General features: G+C 43.2%; 1 protein-coding gene across 2 annotated transcripts in view; it reads right to left on the reverse strand.

The window, feature by feature from the left end:
- The window catches only part of KIF13B (kinesin family member 13B), a 537,272-nt gene that overhangs the window by 159,414 nt on the left and 354,206 nt on the right, over positions 1-23,652 (reverse strand). For both annotated transcript variants that reach the window (XM_069233796.1, XM_069233797.1), the window contains exons 24-26: positions 17,793-17,925; positions 14,868-15,014; positions 7,604-7,633 (exon numbers count right to left, since the gene is read on the reverse strand). In XM_069233796.1, the coding sequence (XP_069089897.1) occupies positions 7,604-7,633; positions 14,868-15,014; positions 17,793-17,925 (310 nt within the window). The remainder of the gene's footprint in view (positions 1-7,603; positions 7,634-14,867; positions 15,015-17,792; positions 17,926-23,652) is intronic.

Genomic DNA, 23,652 nt, shown 5'->3' on the forward strand with positions numbered 1-23,652 from the left:
ACACTCCCAGGTTCTCATTTCTGGATGTCCCTAGACAAGGCAGGGATCCTGGGGGACAGATGGTTATAGTCTGGCATATTGCCATATTCACAAGTTAGGATCTTAGGTCCTGGACAAATTCATTTTTAGACAGGTTCAGTTTCAGGTGGTTCTTCAGCAGCTAATGCTCTAGCCCTGGGGTGCGCAGATAAGTCAGGTTTGCCAGATCCAAAATAATGTGTGCGTGCTCAGAATAGCTGTAGTAGTTTAGGTTGAGGTCCACTATGCAGGCATTTGAGATGAGGGGAGAGATGTTCAAGCATGAAGGGTAGATAGGCATGGAGGAGAAGAGCAGAAAAAAACGATGAGCGAGTGGATACTAGATCTATTTGAAAAAGGTAAGAGGAGATGAAGTCTAGGATGTTTCCTTGGATGGAGAGTTCCTATAGCCTCACTAGAAGAGATGCTCGTGGATCCTGTCACGGACGGTGGACAGGTCTAGAAGCAGTAGTGTAGCAATTTAATTTCCACAGTTGTCTTCAGGTCATCCCAGCTGGGATCAGGCTGATAGGAGATCCTTTGTCAGAGTGGAAGCCTGTTTGATGCTCAGTAAGCAGGCTGAATTTCTGCATTAACTTCAAGATTTGCATGAAGTCTGCTATTTCAAGTTTTCTTAAAAACTGGCCTTTGGAGATTGATTGGTATCTGGCTTGGTCTACTGAACCATGGGGGGGGGGGGTTGGTGGGTCGGTCTGAAGTTACCATGGTCACACAATTCATCTGCAGGAATTTTGGATGCACAAATACCAACAAAACTTCCAATACTTGAGTTGTACACTTCACAATATCACCAAACAAAACTCACTATTCATAACTATCAATTAAGGGCAATTCAACTTAAGCATTAGCAGTCTGAAAAAGTGGAAAAAGAACACCATGTAGCTCGATTTCTTATGAATAATTCCTCACTCACTCTGCATCTAGTAAGGCACAGACCAAGAAAGGCACCATCCTGTCTCTGTTATTCAACAAGTGGTTTTCTGGCACTGGAATAGGTAATTAGTCCCCGAAATTACATGTTCTGGAGAGCAACTGTGGCATCCAGTAACTATGGCTGGATAATGAGCTTACACTAGAGGTCAGTTGTATCCTTAAAAATGCTAAAAGACCAGAAAGTTACCCTACTTTCCTTTTTACACATTCGTAGGCTGCAGGACTCAACACAGACCCAAATGAGGAGGAACCAACATGGTCTAAAAGCTAGCAGCTAAAGCCAAACGTCACCAACACCGGAGCAGAGAAATGTAATAACAAGCGATCAATTTATTCCACGCCTTGGACCAGCAAACCAACTCTGCAACTCATGACTGAATATGGCCTCTTCCATTGGCCTCATCCAAAGAGGAACTACTCTCCTATGATTCCCATAAGGCAAGCTGTATCCCCAGTGTCAAATCCTCCAAGAACCAAGAATGGGATGAATGTCTCTCAGACAAGTGCACCCTCAGCTGGAGAAGCAAAATCACAATGTGCAGTAACAACTTGACAACATTTAGAGGGCTGATGAACCTCAAGGTGGCATACAACTGTATTATTAAGAATGCCAAGCTATACACAAAAATGGCTTCAACTTACAGCAAACCGCTGAGGTTCCTGGCAATTAGTCATCAAGGACAGCAAATCACGGAAGCCCATTCAAAGTCTGATAACAGCAGTCGAAAAAAAGAACAATCATTTCAGGCGGCAGTACAATGGGCACACATTAGCAACTCAGACTCCCCTTTAGAACACCCAAGACATGTAGTAGAGCAAACCCACTCAGTGAATGTCAGAGGTGACAGAAACCCATTATTACAGTCTCTCATGCATTATATAGGGTAGTGAGCTCTAACGTCAAGACTGTCTTCAACAACATCATCCTCAAAGGACAAGTCTCTGAATCCTTGAAGCGAGAATCATACTCCTAATCAACATGAAAGGCACTGGACGTACAAAGCTCGTACGGAAAGTACCTCCTAACCACCAGCCCTCAAAACGTCCTCCAAGTTTCCTGTGCACCAGGCATACTTTCACAAAGCTCACTCGCAGACCACTGCTTTGCATTTGGTTGTATGACTGCAAAATATGTGACAAAAGAGCATTGATCCTATTTTTTTAATTATGCATAATAGTTCAATGTAGAAATATATGTAAAGTAAAACAAAACCTTTACTGTACAGAACATAAAGAATGAGAGCAAAGAAAATGAAGAAAACTTTGGTCAAATGTGCATCAGCTAATCAAGACGCTGGTTTGAAAAAATACAAAAAAAATTACATGTAAAGCTACCCAAACAGAAAATGTATGATTTCATTTTGAAAGTAAATGCCAATCTAGAAAAACACCAACATGCGATTATTTAGAGAAAACAAAGCAAATGCCAAGGGATGTGTTTGATTACAAAAAATATCACCTGATTTGCAATGAAAGAGCAGTCTAACAAGTATTATGAGAACAGATAAATGTCTAAAGTTTATCAGACCCAGAATCACCAGATAACAGGGAAACTGAGATTACAGCAACATCTTCAACCAGGTGATTTTCTTAGGGTAAATGCGAATTCAGTTGGCAGGCCAACAGAGGAAGAGCAAGAGGATGAACACAGCAAATTTGATAGTTTGGAACTGCATGATATATGTACTATGGGTAGTAAATTGAATGAAATAAAGCATATATCACACCAAGTTGGAGTAAAATCGTTTACGCTGTATTGGGAAACATTTAAGATCAAAGAGCTTCGTAAGAAGTGACAAAATATTCTTTATGAGGCTACCTTCTGGCATATTTGTCTAGTGCTATTTCATGAAGGCTGAAAGTTGCTTTCGAATATTTGATTTGTGGAAATATCATCAGGTCTTGAGAGACCATTTTAACAAAGCCGAGTTTGTGCCACTTTGTGAATAAGAATCTTGCAAATATTACAAGTTGCTGCCCAAAGCTAGTATATTAAGAAAATCATTAACTGCTACAACCTTTTCATAGATTGGGCATTTGTATTCATACCAATGTAATTTGGATTTGCTTCAAATATAAGAGTGCCCAGTGTTGAGTGAATGTGATCATTTTTTAAAACAGTGCTGCAATAAAATTATGAACTAGTTCGCAATCAAGATATTTTGAGGGGTTGATTTACAAAAAAAAATTAATAATTTGTTTTATTATCTGAATATGAGGCTGGGAAAGTTAAATTTTTGGTTGATTTCAATTTGAAATGGTTTTAACTAAATCAATAAAGATTTGCTTAAAGAAAACAAGGAGAAGAAGACAACACAGAGGAAGCTGGCAAACATCCAAAGAGAGAACTGTACAGGAAACAGGTGACTAATAGTGAATTACCGATTGTCAATCTATCAGGCAGTGTTCTGATACAATTCAGGGTTCAAAATGGGACCTTAACACAAACTATTAATTGGTTTGACTTTCAAATTGATTTGTCATATTTCACTAGGAAATTGACAGATATTTTGGACAAAGAACTCCAATTACAGTTACTATTACACAGACACTTCCCGACAATCTCAGTACCAGAGATTTAGACACCCTGGTTTGTCTCATACAGCTCAGGATGCAGCTAAAGTGAATGGAAAGGTGAACTTTGAAACCATTGTTAGAGACTCGCATAGTAACATCATTACTCTGCAAAATTACATTAAAAGCATGTTAACTTTCTGTCCACAAATTGATGATGATGTCAAAGCTTTTAAAACCTCAGTCTTAAAAGAGCTTGTGGAAAAGATCTGATAACATATATGCACATACATACTGCACAGCAATACACAATACAATTTGATGCAATTAATGATCTGTGTAAAGGTGAGTGTATTAACAATAGCCTTCCAACAAAGGCAAAAGCATTGTAGTATTTTACTAGTCTGTGTCTAGAAGAAGGTTCCAAACAATGTGATTGGGGAGCAATGTTGTGTGAGATTACCAGCTCGTTCTACTGTGGAATGTATGAACAAACTGGAAACAGTGTTGTGTGGCTGGCAGAGTGAAGAATATATTGAGGAAGAGGAACTTCGATCCATGAACACCCAGCTCTCAAAGGTATTTTTCCCTTAAACAAATTGCGTGTAATACGGGATCAGTCATGTTCTTTATGTCCCAGTCAGTTAATCCATTCCAACTGCCTTCTGTCACATGTTTGCCTCGTGTTGTACATGACACTAAGGACCTTCTGGCAATTAGAAGGCGTGTAAGTAAAAGATAACTGGTTACTGGTCTATTTGGATGTTAATAATCTTTATACAATAATTAATCATGACGATGAAGTGAAGCAAATAGGGTGGTGCATTTTGAGTATGGGGAAAATAGTGGAAAAGTGTTGGCCTGGGAGCTTAGGACAGGTTTTGTTAGGAATAAGGTGACTGATGTACGTGGCTAGGAACCTAGGCATCTTAGCAGGAGCAATGAGAAGATTAGGGAGTCCTTCCGGAAATATTTTAAAGAACTTCACACAGATTACCTAGAGGTGTCATCAGGGACAGTTACGTCATGGTTAAAGCATCTTGGTCTAACAGTCCTGGGCGTGGAGGACAATAAAGTCTTGAATGAGCGATAGGGTGGGCTGAAGTGAAACGGGGTATACACTCAGGGAAATTAGGGAAAGCACCCGGCCAGGATGGGCTACCTTTTGAAATATATAAAGTTTTACGAGACAGCATAACAAATGTTTTACTGGAACTGTGCAACGACACTCTAGAAGGCGGTGGTATACTCCCCCCTTTTTGGAATGAAGCCATTAGCACATTAATTCTAAAGCCAGGGAAAGACCCTAAGCATTGTGACTCATACAGGCCGATCGCACTGCTAAATTGCAACTATAAAATATTTGCAAACATTTTGGCAGGTAGGTTAGGTGGAGTATTAGGTAGGTTGATACATGATGACCAAAAAGGGTTTCTAAAAGGTCGATACATGCATGAATTGATAGAGTGCAATAGCTTCAATAGATCTGGCTAACTCATGTAAGGAGCCTCTTGTTTTAGTGATGACTGATGCCACAAAGGCCCAATGTGAAGTTTCCAATCCGTGGGGGAAATTTCTAAAGGTACTGCAGAAGATTTATCAAAACCCGGATGCAAGGGTCCTAGTTAATGGCACCCTAACTCGTCCTTTTAAAATTAGAAGGGGAACAAGGCAGGGGTGTCCGTTATCTCAGCTCTTCTTTAATCTTTATATAGAGCCCCTGGCCTGTGTAATGAGACGAGAGCATAGGATCCCCCCATTCAGATGTGGGAACTGGTGAAGAAAGGTTGCTTTGTATGCAGATGATTTGATGGTGTATACAGCGAAATTAAAGCAATCATTACAAGCCTTAGAAGCAAGGACGGCGGAATTTGGGGAAATTGCTGGGTATGCGGTCAATAATGAAAAAAACGAAGTCATAGCTTGGAATATGTATGTGGCGGGAATTCTAATTAAAAAGGAGATGAAATACCCGGAGATCACTATAACCCAAGATATAAATGAGGTAGCGGAAACAAACTTTATGAGGGTGATGATGGATTCCTGCAGCCTAATGAAGACTTGGGACAACTTACCCCTTACAATTATAGGGAGGGTTAATCTGGTCAAGATGTTACCCAAATTGCTATTAATCTTTAATTCGGTACCATTGATGTATAATAAGGAGCGGCTTAGTAAATTACAGGGCAAAATTAGTAGCTTCATATGGGCCTCCAAGGGAATGCGTATTGCGTGGAAGAATTTGAGAAGGAAGAAGGAGAAAGGGGGACTAATGCTGCCCGGACTTCAATACTACGCCTGGGCGTTCTTTGTTAAAAATATGAGAGGGGCATTGAATGAGTCAGGGGCTTCTGAGCTGGGGCAGATTTTGAAAATAAGGATAGAATGTATCCATGGAATACAGGCGGATTTCTTATACAAATTTGGAGATCCTAAATACTTTTAAAAAGGTGAGATTTAGGATACTGCAGGATTCTGTAAAGCTCTGGTAAGTTGGTGGCCCTCCTAATCGCATAAGGAGGGCCACCAACTTACCGTACGATAGTAAGTATGCGCTCCTTTGGGAATCCCCGGGATCACCAGAATCAACCAAAGACACTTTTGGCTGTGCTCTTAAAAGAGGCAGTGTTTTTGTACTGGGGGCAACTGTGTAATAATGGAGACTTGATCTCCTATGATGACCTCAATATGGAGACAGATGGGAAGTTTTCTAAATTTAAATAGCTTCAGATGATGAGCTGGGCGAAGACTGTTAAAGAGAAGGTGGGGGGCTCAAATGAGGTGGAAGAACTACTACGTCAGAATCTCCCTCGAAAAAAAGAAGTGGCGAGATGGTATTGGACGTTGATGGAAACTGCAGAAGGAGAATTCACCTTGCCAGAAGAAATCTGGGGAGATTACTTCCCAGGATCACAGATAGGAGAATTATGAAGTATCTTCTACTTTGCTGTATACTAAGGTCAAACCCGCTTGTTTAAGAAAAATAATTTGCTTACAATTCACAGGGCCTTGTGGGCCCCGAAGAAGTTATATAAGCTGAAGCAAGGTAATTTGGTTAGTTGCAAAAAATGTGGCTTGGACTTCGATGACGATCTCCATATGTTTTGGGAGTGCCCACAACTCAGCCGGTTTTGGAAAGAGGTTGGTGAAAAAGTCAACAAAATTCTATCTATAAAATGTCAGGTAAGCCCCCTTTTAGTTATTTTTGGATGTTCGTTGGGCTTGAGGAAGTTAAATAGAGGCAGTACTAAATTGCTGTTCTATATGATGCTACTGGCCAGGAGAGAGAAATGGATTAGCGTTCCCCCCCCCCCCCCCGATTTTTCTGGAGTGGAAAGATTAGCTGATTTATAATTTAACACTTAATGTAAGGGTGAATGAGGAAGAGAATGAGAAGTATAAATTCTGAGCCCCATTTAAAAAATGGCTAGAAAAGCAATAAATAATCTGTCCTCTGATTACACCAGGTGTTGGTCTTAAAAATGCTCTGGAGGGGGGCTACTAAGCTTGCCTAATCAGAGATTTTGACCAAGCTGGATGGGAGTCTACTAGGAAAGATCAGTCAAGACCTACATGACCCCCTAGGTAAGGTCTTAATATGCTATAAACTGATTATTCTATCACTGTCTGTATTGGATAGCAAATTAAAGACCTGAGAAACTGAAATGTGGGTGATCTATATAAACCTCCTCGTGGTACACCGATGTCAGGGTGAGAGTTTCAAGTCATAGTGAGTTACTAACTGGAAAATACAACTAAAATGTTCTGACTTAAAAAGCATTACATCACCACCACCACCTAACATAGGGCCTGATTTAGATCTTGGTGGAGGAGGTTGCTCTGTCACAAACGTGACGGATAGCCAGTCCGCTGTATTACGATTTCATTATATTTGTGACAGAGTAACCCATCCGCCAAGATCGAAATCAGGCCCATAGTCCTCAATATGGATATTTCTGTGGTGGTGTTACATTTATTTGTGCATACATCAGCAAGGAGTAGGGTTTTATCATTGGTGTAGATTTAACACATACAAAGATCATGTGTTGTTCAGTTTGAGGAAGGAAGGATATAAAAATTCACATCGCCACATTTTGCCTCAGTGACATTCCTTTACCTGATAGCTGTCCATGTCGTCCCCTTCATCCTGTGGCACAGAAATTAAATTAATTACAACAATGGCATCCACAAAGACAAAAGTGCACAGTTATAACATGTTCACATGTGTGCCTGAGAATGTGTATACTGTAGCTTCTCAATGAATTCCTAGCTAAGGGAGGAGGGTCCTTATGAAACCAAGATTGCAGAAATTCAGCCCAGTAAAAACTTGCATGAGGTCTTTCCACCTGATCGGGGATTCAGGTTGTTACAACAGCTATCTATTAAGTACTGGAGATATACATGTGGGTTCACAAGCAGGGCAGTAGAAATGTATCCACAGTCTGCCACTATCTAAAATAATTTTGCACTTTCTATTTTTTGGCCTTTCTGCACTCCAACATTTTTGATATACACTTTACTTAACAAGACAAACACAAAAGGTAAATAGATTTGCACTTTGACAAGATAAATTAATCTGTTTGGTCTAAGTTTATACTTTTACGTTGTGACGCTTTATCTGCAATACTTTTGTTTGTCCCAGAGCCTGTGCTACAACCTCTGTTGTACTTTAAAATTAGCAGGAATGATTATTTTATTTAGCAGAGCACAGTTATGGAGCGAGGTTGGGTCACTTGTCTGACTATCTGCCACAAGTAACCATGTCTGATTCATGCAAGGATAGCCCCCATAGTTCTCCCTAAGCTTTGGCTGCTGCACCCATCCCACAGGGTGTCTATCATAAAGCCAGCAGCATTATTAAAATTCTCTATTACTATCAGCTTTCTGCCAACAGCAGCACTTACCAAACAGCATGTCTTAATAATTTCCATTACAGAGATGCCTTTCAATTCAAAGGTAAATTATTGATTAGCTGCAACAGACTGGATGTTTTAATGCAATTTGATTCTAGTTCCTGATCACTACGAATGCAATACATTTCTTGGAATGGTGCATCCTGCCAAGGCCTCAGACAGACTGTGTGCCAGCAAGCAGATTTCCCGACCTTGCGCTGCAATTTTAAGTAACAATTTTAACCTTTGCATGGGTTTCATTTATTCTGTGAGGAACACTGTGCACAGAATTATCGGACTAATCTAAGCATCAGAGAAACAAATTAAGGAAAATGTTACATATCCAGTAAGTATCTGTTCCTAGCATGTAGTGCTCTAGATTCCCATGCTCTGCATACTCCCGACTTCTAGAGTTGGGTTCAGAGTTTTGAAAGTTGTTTTCTTCGAAGAAGTGTTTTGAGTCACTGGATTGAGTGACTCCTCCACTCAATGATACAGCGCATGGGCATCGACTCCTTTGTTAGATTGTCTTCCCGCAGGCGGGTAAAAAAAGGAGTGTAAGAGAAGTATAGAGAAATAGATGTCCATGCAAATGTAACTACATATGTAAAAATATATACAAATATAATGTAACTGCCACAGCCACTGGTGTCCGGGGAGGACACATATGAATCTACAGCACTACATGCGATGAAGGGATGCTCACTGGGTAACATTTTCCCTTCAATGGCATGCGTGGTTGTATATACACATGCTCTGCATAGACTGTAAAGCAGTCCTTCCATAAAAGTGGTGGCTAGCCTGTGGGAGTTGCAGTTGGCTGGAAAAGTGTTCTTAGCACAGCCTGACCTACATTGGCTTGCTGACGTGCTAGCACATCCACACCGTAATGTTTTGTGAATGTATGTGGTGTAGACCATGTATCTGCCTTACAAATGTCAGTTATGTGATTATTTCCAAGAAAGGCTATAGAGGCACCTTTTTTCCTAGTAGAGTGTGCTCTAGGGGTAACAGGTTATGGCTTATTTGCTTCAGCATAACAAGTCTGAATACATTTAACTATCCATCTAGCTATGCTGGTTTTGGATATGGCACTGCCTTTGTGAGGTAGTGAAATTACTACAAAGAGCTGTTTAGTTTTCCTAAACCCTTTTGTTCTGTCAATGTAAAACACAAGTGCTCTTTTAACATCTAGAGTGTGGAGAGCTCTTTGAGCAACAGGGTCAGGTTGCGGGAAGAAGGCTGGCAGCTCAATGGATTGGTCTATATGGAATTGTGAAACCACTGTAGGAAGGAACTACGGGTTTGTCTGAAGGACCACCTTGTCTCTATGAATCTGGAAGAAAGGTTCTTCTAAGGTTAGTGCCTGAAGCTCACTGACATGCCTGACAGATGAGATGGCAACTAAGAAAGCTACGTTTCAAGAAAGGTACGGAAGAGGACATGAATAAAGTGGCTCAAAAGCAGAGCCCATGAGCCTGGTGAGCGAAATGTTAAGGTTCCAGGATGGTGCAGGGGTGCCCTGGGTGGAAGGACCCTTTTAAGGTCTTCCATTGAAGCTTTAATGACTGGGATTCTGAACAAAGAACTATTTTGTCTGTTCTGTAGATATGCAGCTATAGCAGGTAAGATGTAGGCGAATGGAAGTGTAAGTTAGATTTGCTTTCTGTAAATGGAGCCGATAACAAATGATCGCTTGAACAGTAGCTTTCATGGGGTCAATATGTTTGGGTTGACAATAGCAAACAAAATGTTTCTATTTTGTAGCACAACATGCTCTAGTTATGGGTTTACAGGTCTCCCTGAGAAGGTCCATACATTCCGCTGGCAATCTTACGTAACCAAACTCTATGACCTTAGGAGCCGTATCGCAAGGTTGAGTGACTTGGGGTCTGAGTGTGTGATTTTAACTTGATTTTGAGTGAGAAGGTCCGGCCTGTTTGGGAGCTTCTCATGGGGTACTGTTGATAGCTCTATAACGTGGTGAACCACGACTGACACGCCCAAGTTGGAGCCACAAGGACATGGTGAGAGATGTTTCCTGATCCTCCGAACTAGAAATGGAATGAGAGGGAGAGGTGGAAAAGTGTAAGCAAAGATCCCTAACCAGTTCATCCACAGAGCAGTGCCCTTGGAGAGAGGGTGTGGATACCTGGAGGCGAAGGTTGGGTGTCTTGCGTTTTCTGCTGTGGCAAAAAGGTCTGAGGAGTTCCCCACTTGGCAAAGTATGGTTGAATGACTTGTGCATGGAGTTCCCATTCGTGAATGTGGTGCTGCATCCTGCTAAGCAAGTCTTCTAAGTCGTTGCCCGTCCCTGAAAAATACTCTGCCACCAGGTGAATGTGGTGGTGGAGAGCCCACTTCCATATTGCCTCAGAGAGTTATGACAACTGGGACGACTGTGTCCGCCCTGTTTATGTAGCTAATACATGGATGTCATGTTATCCGTGCGGCCTAAGACAAACTTGTAAAACAGGTGATGAAGAAATGCTTTTAGGGCTAAAAACACTGCCTGAAGCTTGAGGTAATTAATGTGTAGGATTAGTGACTGAGATCCCAGAGGCCCTGTACTGTGAGGTCTTGGAGGTGAGTGCCCAAACCAGTGAGTGATGCATCTGTGGTCAGAATGACTTGGGGCACTGGGCACAGAAAAGGATGCCCTTTCAAGAGGTTGGTGGTGTTTCATCACTGCAGAGAAAAGTGAGTATGGCGGTCTAACAACACTACATCTCCCAGGTGACCCTGTGACTGAGACCACTGATGAGACGGACACTGCTGTACGGGAAGCATGTGTAGTCTGGCATGTGGAACAATGGCAATGCAAGATGCCATCATCTCTAGCTGTCTCATAATGGTCCTGACTGTGTAAGTATGATTCTCCTGAAACTGAGGGAGACAAGACTGAAAACTCTTAACACAGGCTGGGTTGGGGTATGCTAACCTTAACTCTGCATTGAGAATGGCTCGTAGATACAGCTGTACCTGAAGAGGTTGAAGGTGGGAATTGGAGCGGTTCAGAGTAAAACCCAGTGTGTGACGGAGAGCCAATGTCAACTGGATGTGATATTGACACTGTTGTAAGGTACTGGCTTTGATGAAAGACATGGCTGTTCTGCCTTCTGAGGTGTACACCCACCACTGCTAAACACTTTGTGAAGACCCTGGAAGCAGCAGTGACCCCAAAAGGCAGAACCCTGAAGTAGTAATGTTTGCCTGCAACAACAAATCTTAAGTATTTTCGGTGTGCAGGGTGGATGAGAATATGAAAGTAGGCATCCTTTAGATCTAGAGCTGTCAAAGTCCTTTCTGTAGAAGTGGAATAACAACTTGAAGAGTTACCATGTGAAAGTGCTCTGACAGGATGTATTGGTTTAGGGATCTGAGGTTGTGTATAGGCCTTAGAGTACCGTCCTTTTTGGAAATCAGGAAGTACAGGGAGTATATTCCTGACCCTTGGTGTTGCAATGGTACAGGCTCTATGATCCCTTTGAGAAGAAGGGATTGGGTCTCTGTTTGAGAAGAGTGGGGTGTTCCTGAGATAGCCTGCAACTGTGAGGGTGAATATTGGGAGGGGACTGGGGATGAGCTCCAGACAATAACCATACTAGATAATGGAGAGGACCCATTGGTGCGTGTTAATGTTGACACATTGTGAAGGAAGGTTTTGCCGCCTTTTCCCAATAGGTGGGTGTGGGATGAGCTGGGAGGAAGATAGAAGTAGTCAATGCTTTGCAGTGGAGGAAAAGCTTTGGGAGGCAGGGCTCTTACCTCGTCCCTTATTATTGTTGCCACTAAAGTAATCCCATGTAGAAACCTCTAAAGAAGGAGGCTTGAGGCTGTCTGGAGTGTGATGTAGACGTCTCAGAGGATGTTGTTTTGAAGGTACCTCTAAAGCCTGGGCCAGGAAAGGTGCCCCTCTGAGATGGAGATTGGAGGGCACCCATGGCCTTTGCTGTGTCGGTATTCTTTTTGAGCTTTTCAACTGTAGTATCCACTTGAGGCCCAAAAAGGTGCTCCTTGTCAAAGGGCATATTAAGGACCACCTGCTGTACCTCTGAATTGAAACCGGAGCAGTGCATCCAAGCATGCCTTCTGAGGAGGACACTACCAATAATGCTGCGGGCAGCTGTGTCTGCGGCATCCAGAGCACAATTAATTGAATTATCGGAAATTGTTTGACCCTCAGCAACTATTTGTTGCCCTCTTTTCAAAGTGCTCATCTGGTAGAAATTGGAGGAGCTCCTCCAAGTCATCCCACTGAGCTCAGTCATATCTGGCCAATAATGCTTGCGAGTTGGCGATACGCCGATGATTGGTTGCTTGCGCAGCAACCCTTTCGCCTACAGTACCAATTTTCTAATTCTCGTTCTCTGGAGGAGGTGAGTCCCCAGAGGCCTGACTGTTAGCACGTTTCCACGATGCGGTGGCAACAACTGAGTCAGGAGGGACAGGAGATCTAATATATACTGGGTCGGAGGGAGCTAGTTTGTATTTTTTGTCAACTCTAGGGGTGATAACCCTAGAGCGGACAGGTACCTTAAAAATGTTGTCAACGTGACGAAGCATGACAGGGAGCTTTGGGAGGAACTGAATATTCCTGTGTGTAGAGGTTAGTGTATCCAACAGGAAGTCCTGCTCGATTGGGTCCTTGTGTAACTGTACCTTATGGAATGCAGCTGTTCATGCCACCACTTGTCAGTAGGAAGGAGTGTCCTCTGGTGGTGAAGGGTGTGCATGGTAGAGATCTGGGTTGTTGGAAGGGATGGGGTTAGGATCATAAGTGTCCCAAGGATCTAGATCACGTTGAGGCCCACCCAAATCTTTCCCACTAAATAAAGAGGATCCCTGAGGAGTGAAATCTCCCTGCGTATGTGAAGCAGGAAAATGAGGAGGGGAGGGAGATGGAACGGAAGAAGTGGATGGAGAAGGTGGAGGAAGAGGTGGTAGAGAAGGCCTAGGAGGTGGGCTGGTGGCCTTGTCCTTGGTTTTCCCTTTTCTGAGGTGGAGAAGTGTCTAAAGCTTCTTGAAAGGAATGCTTCCTCTTCAAAAGTACAGCAGGTGAAGGGATGATGCGTCCTGTACCCTCCTGAATTTGGAGGCGGAGCTGACGAGCATCCATGGTCTCCAATGTAGGCTCCACAGTAGAAGGGGTAGCAGAAGACTGGCTGGAGTCTCTGTGGTCCAAAGATTTTGGCTCTGTGTGTTTCGCCACCTAAGGTTTCAGTTGATGTGATTTTGTCAGAGTGGAGGCTCGGATTGAAATGGAAACAACCTCTCGGTCCGATGTGAAGGAGGTCGAAGACGATGACTTGGTCTTGGCTGATGTTTGCGGAGCCGAGCCAGAAGGCGGGGCAATGAAGCAGTTTTTCTGTTCCGACAATGGCCTGGTGGCAGTGGCGGATCGGCGACCTGTAGAATGGGCCTCTTAACAGTCTTGGGGTGAGCAGGAGAGGTGACTGTACTCACAGGTTGAGCCGAGGTGATTTTGTGGCTCTCGCTATCTGAATGGATGTCAGAGTATGAGGAGTCCTGGATGGAAAGGGCCTCCTCTTCCTGCGCAGGTTCCTCTTGGTGCATGTTCCTCCCCAAAGATGTCTTGGTGTCATCTAGAGTTTTGTGCACCATTTTCAATCGACGTACCCTTTGGTGCTAAAGCATCTTCTTCGATCGGAATTCTCTGCAGGCGTCACAGGTAGCCTCTTGATGATTGGAGGAGAGGCAGAGTTTACAAACCTGATGTGGATTGGTGTGGGGAAATTTTACGTGGCACTGACAGCAGAAACGGAACGGACTCCGTACCATCAAATTGGCATATCTGTCAGTGTCTTGTGGTAACATAGGCCCGAGCTGGGCAAGGACGCACGAAAGGGTGCGCGGTCCATGCCCAGAACGACGATTCAAAGCAAGCGCTAAGGTGTAAAGGACTAGCGGAAACAATAACGTCAAAAGAAGGTAAGTTAGAGGAAAGATTTTAAACCGAAGCGAGTCGAAAGACGGAGCGAAGACACACACGTCTGAACCAGACAATGGAGAGGAAAAAAATCTAACAAAGGAGGCAATGCCCATGTGCACTATCAATGAGAGAAGGAATCACTCGATCCCGTGACTCTGAACACTTCTTTGGAAGAAAAAAAACTTGCACCACTTAGGAGCCAACATTCGATGGCAGGAGTATGCAGAGCATGTGTTTCTACAGCCACACATACCATCGAACATTAAGATATTTTCCTGTACAATTCACATGGAATCGTTGCTGAGACAGATAAAAGAATATACATTCAAAGAGAACAGAATAAGGAAAATAAGACTTTTCTGTTGCTACCTACAGAACACAATACAAGAGTAGTCTCAGCAGTAATACTTATCTGACCTGCCTGCACAATAATAGTCTCATTAGTCTGCCCCTGTGTCCCGGTTATCAAAAAATAAAGATGATTTTATTAAGAATATATTGCAGGCAGCATAAAGTGGAAATGCAGAAAACTTTACCTGGTGGTTCTCATATCCTTTTTGAGATTTGACATGCTTTACTTTTGGACATCCAACTCCAATCGAAAGTATAGTGTCTTCTATTAGAGGCAAAGTCCCAGAGTCTTGGACTGATCTCACCTCTACCTGGATACGCCGTGACTGTCCCTGTAGGAGGCGCATTAGATCAAATATTCAAATGGTTACATTATGTACTATGTGCAGGCATTAAAAAAATATTTTGAATCTTAGATTAAATCAACTACTTATTCCAACAGACTATATTATATTCAGAGAAGCTAGAGTTATCTTTTAAAATGTAAAGATCCAATTTGCTCTCTTGTACAATGTGGAGTCCACACAACTCAGTCACTCTCTGACATGTTGTAAAACGAACAAAACACAGTAACAGAAACGGAACAACATATAAGGAAAGTTTGACTTGAATGATTCAAAAGTTTTACTAGAATAATTAAAATTGCCTGGACATAGAGACACAACAATGCACCTTATTTACACATACCTACACTCGTTAATCTGTGTGATATGTTACATCAGGAAGAAATTTACACAAGCATAAAACAATATGACCACAAAAGAAAAAGTTGATTTAACTTTGCTCAGGACTGATATTACTATTCACAGTAATATATACGAAAGAGTAAAAACTTGGAAATATATTCACTAGTTCATGGCAAGCCGACAGGCAAAAACAATTGTTGAGCATCCGTAAAAATAAAGGAAGGTGGGCTTTAAAATAGATTTTAAAAATAGTACAGTACCTCCAATACAACAGCTATAAGATAAGGTAAAATCCTAAAGGATGGGTAATATATACCAAATGAACATGTGTGAACTCCCAAAAGAACTGGCAAAGGCTGTATGTTGCTGGTATTGGCAGTGCCTATCTGCATTAGGTATGGCAATGCAGTGCTGTTTAGAATGGGTGTTTACACAGCACAATTCACGGAGGTGTCAATGTCCCTTTCTTAATGTTTCACAACCGGCCAGAGATTAAATAATCAGATACATGTTAAGCTGTAGCTGGTGAGCTGGAAGCTGTTGAAAAAAATGGAAAGCACAAAGTTTTGTATTTGACTGGCCTGGCCTGGAGAGGAAGAAGCAGAAGTAGCAGGCAGTACATTATGATATGTTGAAACTATTCATGCTGGCACCAAACTCACAGTTGCACACTTGTGACAAGAGGGTTGCCTGCTATTGCCTGGACAAGGCAGGCGCATGGGTGGAACATTTGTCACATGCATGTCCTTGATCGGATGCACAAATTATAGGTTGATGCACACTGGAGATGCTGGCTGAGCTGCTCAGATGGCAGGGCATCATCAACGTGCCAGAGGAATCGAAAGGCCAGGTAAAAAAGTAGATGTCTGTCAACCAGTCAATTTAGTAATTGTTCCCACACCTGCCAGCAGTACGCGCCACAGTGGCATTGCCTCAACTGGTAGCGATCGTCTGGCAAATACACTACATGACTTTCCCCTTCACCCACTGCTAGCACTGGAAGTGGAACTAGGAGATACTTGGGGAGGCACGTGTTCTTCATGGCTCGACGAAGTAAGCATTGTAATGGCAATGGTGATTCACAAGCCACCAGTAGTGGATACTGGAAAGGCACTGTGTATTAACATGCAGGAGGTCAGCTGATACTGGAATGGGAACAGTGATTCAGATGCTGGGTGGTGGATACTGAAACAGCATGCAGGATGGACTGGGGCAGTGGATGCTAGAATGGAAATGGTGCTTCTTATGATGGGATTGAGTGATAATGAAATGGCAACGGTGCTTTACATTTCTGAGGTAGCGGATGCTGAAAGAGAAGTTGTGGAAGAGCACAGCAGCAGGGCAATGGTGATTTACATGCAGGGGACGAAGGATACTATAATGAGAAAGTATATGCTAGGGTGTCGGTGGATACTGTAAGGGAGCTGGTGTTTCTTTGGATTTAAACACGGGCTACTGAAATGGCTCTTCATGTGACATGGATGACTGACAGCAAATAGGCTTTAAGTGCTAGGGAAAATTAATACTGGAACAATAATAATGCTGTACATTCTGTCAGATAGTGGATAATATATGTCTTTTAGCATGGGGATGTGGCTTCTGGACTTCATGAGCTGGACAGTATATACTGAAAAGGTAAAGGTGCAGTCCATATTAGGAGCAGTGGAAAGTGGGATGTCAATGGTGCTTTATAAGGTGGGTGCCATGGACACAAGGATGTCAATGGGGCTGCACATGCTGAGTGCAGTGTGCACTGTAATGTCAAAGGCCATTCACATTCCAGGAGCAGCAGATAATGGGATGTCAACAGAGCTTCACATGCAGGGAGCAGTGGATACTAAGATGTCAAAGGTAGTTCACATTCCGGAAGCAGCAGATAATGGGATGCCAATGGTGCTTCTCAGTCCAGGAGCAGTGGATAATGGGAAGCCAATGGTGCTTCACATGCCAGGAGCAGTGGATAATGGGAAGCCAATGGTGCTTCACATGCCAGGAGCAGTGGATATTGGGAAGCCAATGGTGCTTCACATGACAGGAGCAGTGGATAATGGGAAGCCAATAGAGCTTCACATGCAGGGAGCAGTGGATGCTGAGATGTCAGTAGTGCTCCACAGGCTCGGTGCAGTGGATACAGAGACTGCAACTGCACCTAACAAGACAGGAGCAGTGGATGCTGGATTGGCAATAGAGCTTTACAAGCCAGAGAGTAATAAGGATAATGAAACTCTAGGATAAATCGAAAGAAATGTTGAATTTACTACCTCAGTGATACAGAAAATAATCCTCTTTCCTACAACTTACAAAACAGAGACAAAACACCACTTCACTTGTACACCGCATTGGAACATCATGCAAATGGCTGTGTGTGTTAATTTAGATTATGCTTCACAAAACCTTTCTGTTCAAAGTATGTAAAATACATACCTGTCTGAGCTGGAATATGCCACCGGTCTGCACATCTTTAGCAGGAATGACTTCAACAGGGCAGTATTCTCCATTCTCATTCAGTTCCAAGATTTGGACCCAGAGTTCCACCTTTCGAGTAACCTCACTCCACCTAGAACCAAAGTTCTACAGGTTGAAAAAGAAAATACTATGCATAGTTGTACTGTACAAAACAATATCTCAATTTAAGTAAGGTGAATTTGGTGGGAGCGTTGTGACCAAAAAAGGGATTTGGACACAGTGACCACAACAGATCTAGATAATTTGTTGTACAGTATTTGATTAAAATGTTGAAAACAAGCAAATACCAAATCACTTTACAAATTATTGTGTGAATTGTACTTGCATTTCCTATAGTAAACATTTATAAGAAAAACATTGGCCAAAATGCAAAATGGGACTGTTACACATACAATGTCATAGTTGTAGCCGAAACACGGAAGGTTAGTGCATTGCGAAGAACATTAAGCCTGATCTGGTTTAACTAATACTAAGCATACTCCAGTACCCTAAAACATAAATTAGATCCTTGGCTTATTGAAAAGTTGTGTTCCTGTTTCACGGCCCCATTATATTGTAAATTAAGTTGATCATTTTTATACTCCTTGTGCAAACAAGTTAGCAAATGCAAGAGGACTCAATGACCCCTGATCTTCCTCTGGATGCATTTTCAAGCAACCTACCATCTACTTCAAACTTAAAAGTATTTCTAGCACACACTTCTCCTACTGGACAGAAAAACTGGAAGCTCTATGAAATTCAACAACATAACAAAAAGAAGGCCATAAATACAAGACGACATGGGAACGGTACAGTTTTTTAGTTCATTGAGTTCATGTAACCTGGCAGCTATGTGGCTTTCCTGTTCTTTAGGTAAAAATATTTTTTGTTATTAGTTGTTATGTTCACACCTTTAGTATAAGGGTGTCTGTATGTGGTGGTAAACAATCATTTTGAATTTCTCCAATTAACCTTTGCTGGGAATGTAATTTCAATATTCATGTGGAGATAACATAAATTAATGGATATCCTTCAAGACTATAAACTCTCAAGATCCCAGATGTCTGTACCGCTGCCCGCCTACCTTAAACAAAAAAGGTTCAGGTACCTTAAGCCACAACAGATCACAAATCTGAAAAGATTGATTTCTTTGTAACGGGTAAATCCATTATTAGGAGACCCATAAGTAATACTTCTGGTATGCTGCTGAACTTTACAATATTTCTGCAACGCTCTAGTTCAAAAAGTGCACCTATTTCAAAGTTTTGATCTTCTTTGACAAATAAATCACAGTAAAAGCCTATACAGTGTCTGGTGTTTAGAAGCAAAAACCACTTTCTAATTGCAGTTATATGTCCAATAGAAATTTCTAATCTTTTGTACTTTCGTCACTTCCTGGTTGAGACACAGGAAACAAATCTGCAGCAATTTCAGTTTTTACCTTTTGCTCAGTCAATGTAATTTTCATAATAGGTGTATTACACCAACTAAATGCCTCACACTGTTCAGAGAGCCACATATTCATACACATCATGAGACAAAAAGAAAAAGCCACTTCATAACTGTCTGAGCAGCCCAGGCTCGAATGGCACACCCGCAGATAAGCACAAAAAATAAATCAGTCCTTTCAGCAGAACCACATGTATAACACTGTGACTTAAAATATTCCACCACCAATATAAAATTCAAAAGAGTAGGCTTTTATTCTGCCACTTGCCAAGTATCCAAGTTATGACATTGTGGAAGTGATTATGAAGTTGCAATGGCTCTGAATTTGGTGTATTCCTGTGATCTACTACATGGGCTCTTTCATTCATGCTTTATGCGTTTAAAAAGTCTCACCTCAGATCATATTTGTGATTCCATGGCTCTTTGTGGGTTGGCATCTGTGGAACAGCATGAATGCAGCACCTTTTCTGAGTCCTGCACTTGTGTTCCTTATGAGACTATAAGAGGTCATCAAGTCTCAACTCATCTTCCAGTGCAGTGTGGTTTCAGAGCATTACATTTTAAGCCTTATTTCCACAGCTGGTCAGATAATTTGATTCCTAACCAAACTTGCATATCACTAGAAAATGTGCTATTTTCTTTTGTTCCATCTTTCATTGTATGACCTAATAACACCAAGTAACTGGTGATTTGCTGTAGCATTTTGATCTTGCACATGTATGCACCTACACAGATGTATTCTAATTTCCCAGATAGATTACCACTACGAGCCGCCAAACGAAAAAAAAAACATATCTCCTATATGTCCTGAAGAACCTGGTGCCCAATTATATTGAATGGATGGAAGTGGTCAGAATGACTTTGATTTCTCTGGTTGATGTTGCACCGGCTCCAGGAGGACTGTATATAAGATAAAAGATTAGCTTTTGGAAATGAACTAGTGGCAGATGGACAGGCCTATGGAACAGAAGGTGGTGGAATCCTGGAGAATACTTTATTTAGGCATAAGTCATTTCAACAAAAAATTATGTACACCATAACACAGTTCAGGTTATAGCAGGTCTTAAAGTTTTGGGTGTGCAATTAGTGATAGGAGTTGTGTATGAAGGGGTGGAAGATGAGCAATTAATGTGTTTGGTCAATGTATTGTATGCTGTGTTAAACAAGGGATGAGGTTGCCAAGAATGCATGTGGAACGGGTGTGAGCCATGGCTCTATGACAAAGATTGGGCCAAGCTGGTGTGTGGGGATGTCTGTGGCATTGTAGGAAAGTACCATCTTGCCTGGCATGTTACCCCCATATTTCACTGTATATATGTTGTTTTAGTTGTATGTGTCACTGGGACCCTGCCAGCCAGGGCCCCAGTGCTCATAAGTGTGCCCTGTATGTGTTACCTGTGTGATGACTAACTGTCTCACTGAGGCTCTGCTAACCAGAACCTCAGTGGTTATGCTCTCTCATTTCTTTCCAAATTGTCACTAACAGGCTAGTGACCAATTTCACCAATTTACATTGGCATACTGGAACACCCTTATAATTCCCTAGTATATGGTACTGAGGTACCCAGGGTATTGGGGTTCCAGGAGATCCCTATGGGCTGCAGCATTTCTTTTGCCACCCATAGGGAGCTCTGACAATTCTTACACAGGCCTGCCATTGCAGCCTGAGTGAAATAATGTCCACGTTATTTCACAGCCATTTACCACTGCACTTAAGTAACTTATAAGTCACCTATATGTCTAACCTTTACCTGGTAAAGGTTGGGTGCTAAGTTACTTAGTGTGTGGGCACCCTGGCACTAGCCAAGGTGCCCCCACATTGTTCAGGGCAAATTCCCCGGACTTTGTGAGTGCGGGGACACCATTACGCGCGTGCACTATACATATGTCACAACATATGTATAGCGTCACAATGGTAACTCTGAACATGGCCATGTATCATGTCTAAGATCATGGAATTGTCACCCCAATGCCATTCTGGCATTGGGGAGACAATTCCATGATCCCCTGAGTCTCTAGCACAGACCCGGGTACTGCCAAACTACCTTTCCCGGGGTTTCACTGCAACTGCTGCTGCTGCCAACCCCTCAGACAGGTTTCTGCCCTCCTGGGGTCCAGCCAGGCTTGGCCCAGGAAGGCAGAACAAAGGACTTCCTCAGAAAGAGGGTGTTACACCCTCTCCTTTTGGAAAAAGGTGTCAGGGCTGGAGAGGAGTAGCCTCCCCCAGCCTCTGGAAATGCTTTGATGGGCACAGATGGTGCCCATCTCTGCATAAGCCAGTCTACACCGGTTCAGGGATCCCCCAGCCCTGCTCTGGCACGCAACTGGACAAAGGAAAGGGAAGTGACCACTCCCCTGACCTGCACCTCCCCTGGGAGGTGCCCAGAGCTCCTCCAGTGTGCTCCAGACCTCTGCCATCTCGGAAACAGAGGTGCTGCTGGCACACTGGACTGCACTGAGTGGCCAGGGCCAGCAGGTGACGTCAGAGACTCCTTCTGATAGGCTCTTACCGGTGTTGCTAGCCTATCCTCCTTCCTAAGTAGCCAAACCTCCTTTTCTGGCTATTTAGGGTCTCTGCTTTGGGGAATTCTTTAGATAACGAATGCAAGAGCTCATCAGAGTTCCTCTGCATCTCTCTTTTCACCTTCTGCCAAGGAATCGACCGCTGACTGCTCTGGACGCCTGCAAAACTGCAACAAAGTAGCAAAGACGACTACTGCGACCTTGTTACGCTGATCCGTCCGCCTTCTCGACTGTTTTCCTGGTGGTGCATGCTGTGGGGGTAGTCTGCCTCCTCTCTGCACTAGAAGCTCCGAAGAAATCTCCTGTGGGTCAATGGAATCTTCCCCCTGCAACCGCAGGCACCAAAAGACTGCATCACCGGTCCTCTGGGTCCCCTCTCAGCACGACGAGCGTGGTCCCTGAAACTCAGCAACTCTGTCCAAGTGACTCCCACAGTCCAGTGACTCTTCAGTCCAAGTTTGGTGGAGGTAAGTCCTTGCATCCCCATGCTAGACTGCACTGCTGGGTACCGCGTGATTTGCAGCTGCTCCGGCTCCTGTGCACTCTTCCAGGATTTCCTTGTGCACAGCCAAGCCTGGGTCCCCAACACTCTAACCTGCAGTGCACGACCTCCTGAGTTGTCCTCCGGCGTCATGGGACCTTCTTTTGTGACTTCGGGTGAGCTCCGGTTCACTCTTCTTCGTAGTGCCTGTTCCGGCACTTCTGCGGGTGCTGCTTGCTTCTGAGTGGGCTCTTTGTCTTGCTGGACGCCCCCTTGTGTCTCCTCACGCAATTGGCGACATCCTGGTCCCTCCTGGGCCACAGCAGCATCCAAAAACCCTAACCGCGACCCTTGCAGCTAGCAAGGCTTGTTTGCGGTCTTTCTGCACGGAAACACTTCTGCAAGCTTCTTCACGACGTGGGACATCCATCCTCCAAAGGGGAAGTTTCTAGCCCTCTTCGTTCTTGCAGAATCCACAGCTCCTACCATCCGGTGGCAGCTTCTTTGCACCCACAGCTGGCATTTCCTGGGCATCTGCCCACTCCCGACTTGATCGTGACTCTTGGACTTGGTCCCCTTGTTCCACAGGTACTCTCGTCCGGAAATTCATCGTTGTTGCATTGCTGGTGTTGGTCTTCCTTGCAGAATTCCCCTATCACGACTTCTGTGCTCTCTGGGGAACTTAGGTGCACTTTGCACCCACTTTTCAGGGTCTTGGGGTGGGCTATTTTTCTAACCCTCACTGTTTTCTTACAGTCCCAGCGACCCTCTACAAGCTCACATAGGTTTGGGGTCCATTCGTGGTTCGCATTCCACTTCTAGAGTATATGGTTTGTGTTGCCCCTATACCTATATGCTCCCATTGCAACCTATTGTGACTATACATTGCTTGCACTGTTTTCTATTGCTATTACTGCATATTTTGGTATTGTGTACATGTATCTTGTGTATATTTGCTATCCTCATACTGAGGGTACTCACTTAGATACTTTGGCATATTGTCATCAAAATAAAGTACCTTTATTTTTAGTATATCTGTGTATTGTGTTTTCTTATGATATTGTGCATATGACACCAGTGGTATAGTAGGAGCTTCACACGTCTCCTAGTTCAGCCTAAGCTGCTCTGCTAAGCTACCTTTTCTATCAGCCTAAGCTGCTAGACACCTCTTCTACACTAATAAGGGATAACTGGACCTGGTGCAGAGTGTAAGTACCCCTTGGTACCACTACAAACCAGGCCAGCCTCCTACAGGCATGAGTTTCAAATATGGGTTTAATACCTGAAGGCCACAGGAGGACTAATTTCTGACAGTTCTTGCTACCTTTTTGGAAATGGCCCTTGCTTTGGCCCAATGGGCCTTCAGATGTGGAATTTCTTTCCAAA

This window comes from Pleurodeles waltl, chromosome 5, assembly GCF_031143425.1.
Source record: "Pleurodeles waltl isolate 20211129_DDA chromosome 5, aPleWal1.hap1.20221129, whole genome shotgun sequence".
Taxonomy (NCBI): Eukaryota; Metazoa; Chordata; class Amphibia; order Caudata; family Salamandridae; genus Pleurodeles; species Pleurodeles waltl.